The sequence below is a fragment of the Limulus polyphemus genome, unplaced genomic scaffold (genome assembly GCF_000517525.1).
Source record: "Limulus polyphemus unplaced genomic scaffold, Limulus_polyphemus-2.1.2 Scaffold2803, whole genome shotgun sequence".
Classification (NCBI taxonomy): domain Eukaryota; kingdom Metazoa; phylum Arthropoda; class Merostomata; order Xiphosura; family Limulidae; genus Limulus; species Limulus polyphemus.
The window spans coordinates 108,287-110,192 of NW_013668413.1; the positions used below are offsets into that span (position 1 = coordinate 108,287).

At 31.0% G+C, this 1,906-nt stretch overlaps 1 protein-coding gene across 3 annotated transcripts in view; it reads right to left on the reverse strand.

The window, feature by feature from the left end:
- Positions 1 to 1,906, reverse strand: part of LOC106467938 — a 34,128-nt gene that overhangs the window by 13,203 nt on the left and 19,019 nt on the right. For all 3 annotated transcript variants that reach the window (XM_022396168.1, XM_022396166.1, XM_022396167.1), the window contains exons 6-7: positions 1,652 to 1,814; positions 796 to 926 (exon numbers count right to left, since the gene is read on the reverse strand). In XM_022396168.1, coding sequence (XP_022251876.1) covers positions 796 to 926; positions 1,652 to 1,814 — 294 coding nt within the window. The remainder of the gene's footprint in view (positions 1 to 795; positions 927 to 1,651; positions 1,815 to 1,906) is intronic.

The window sequence follows — 1,906 nt, forward strand, 5'->3', positions numbered from 1 at the left end:
AAAAATAAAATTCTGTAACACCACTCTATCTGCAATATCCCATCATGTTAGAGAATGTCACACAATAAAATGAAATAATACAACAATAGTGGAATATCAAACAAGCATGAAAAAAAATAAAGATAAAAGAAGCACTCTACATTCACCTAACTGATAACACACTTAGTCAACCTAGCACAGAAGTCAATAGCATCTAAATACTCACCTTGCTAATTTTTTGTTTTGTTACATAAAGGGCTATCTTCACATATTCATCTCTAATGTTTTAAATGATACATTAGAGGAAAGGAAGCATGTCAACAGCTCTTCTTTGATCAGATAGTGGTATTCAACCATCTCTTATAATGCACCTATTGCCCAAAAGTGTGGAGTACATTTTTGCAGCAATGGGCCATAAAACATGAGCCCTTGAATGCATAGCTGAGCATGCTAACCAGTAGGTCATGATCAACCATATTTAAAACATTCAAATAATCAGTTGATGCAAGTCCTAACTGGGGATACCTGAAAGGAGTGAATAGTACAACTAGTAAAAAGACCCAGGATTGAATTCCAGCTCCTAAGACCACAAACACAGTCCTACTCAGGACTTCCAACAAGATAGCAGCAGATTAGCACATGAAACATAGGACATAGACTAGTTAGTCATTAGCATCTAGTGATAAAAAAAAAAGGAACTAATTAATAATTAGACTTATATTAGGTGATTGTGTAGGACATAAAAATGAAAATGCCTCAAGTACATAAAATATTACAGGTAAAATATCTAATACAGTTACCACATGGAAATATTACCTGTAGCATCAATGACACACATACAGACACTGCAACAGATGCTGCTATACACCGTAGATCTGCATGAGTAGCTTGACAAATGCGTACAGAGTTTGATACTGCTTCTTGTAGGTCATGGAATCGTGGAATGCCTGCAATAATTGAAAGCTCCAAAATGAGCACTAAAAATTGCAAGAAACACAATAAATATATGTTGATAGAAGGAAATAAAAACAAGGTAATAGAACAGTCCCAATTTCAATGTAAGACTCATATTTACACATAAAATAAAAAAATATTAGTCTATAATTAATATTTTGTCATTAAATTGGAATATATTTTTTGTCTGTAGTATCACTGCTCATTCATATACATACATATGTACAATACATTCATTTTCTTTCTACTTGAAATCTTAAAGAAGAATTGTGGCCTGATCTTACTAAAGCAAACTATAGTAATACAATGACTAAAAACTGAATTTGCTTTTCTGTTAATACATTCAAAATAGTTCAAAAGTATTCAAATTCTTAAAACAAATGAACAAACAAGGTTTGAAATATTTTTACTTTGCAAAATGTCTAGTTAACAATTCTTTGTGTTGTAGAATTATTCTCATTAAAATAAACTTGTATCTCAATAATACCTATTTTTGTGGTGATCTTGTTGGCTGTATAGAAATCTTGCACTTTTTACTTACAAATCTTAAAAAAATGAATATGTATTATTCATCATGTGTAGTACATTTAAAATTTTTTTTACAAAATTTCTAAATATTAATCTTTAATAAAGTAATTATCTTAAAAAGAAATACTATGTAAGGTATCAAATTTTTAATAATTATAAACTGCAAATCATAAGCATTTCTATTTCTTACCTAAAATAACAGCTCTAGAAAGAGCCCCACTGTCAGAAAAGGTGTTGGAGTCTACAGATATCGGTGAGGAGCTGCCATTGTAGGAGTTAAAACAGAGGTTGTTTTGGAGCAGCTCAATAGCTGCTTGATGGGGATTTCTGACATAGTTTTCTTTCTGAAGAGCCTAATGTTATAAAATACATATCACAATAAGTGTTATGCATATCATTAACTGATTTCTTTATACTAACTTTTTGGATAGAGAGAGAGAGAGAG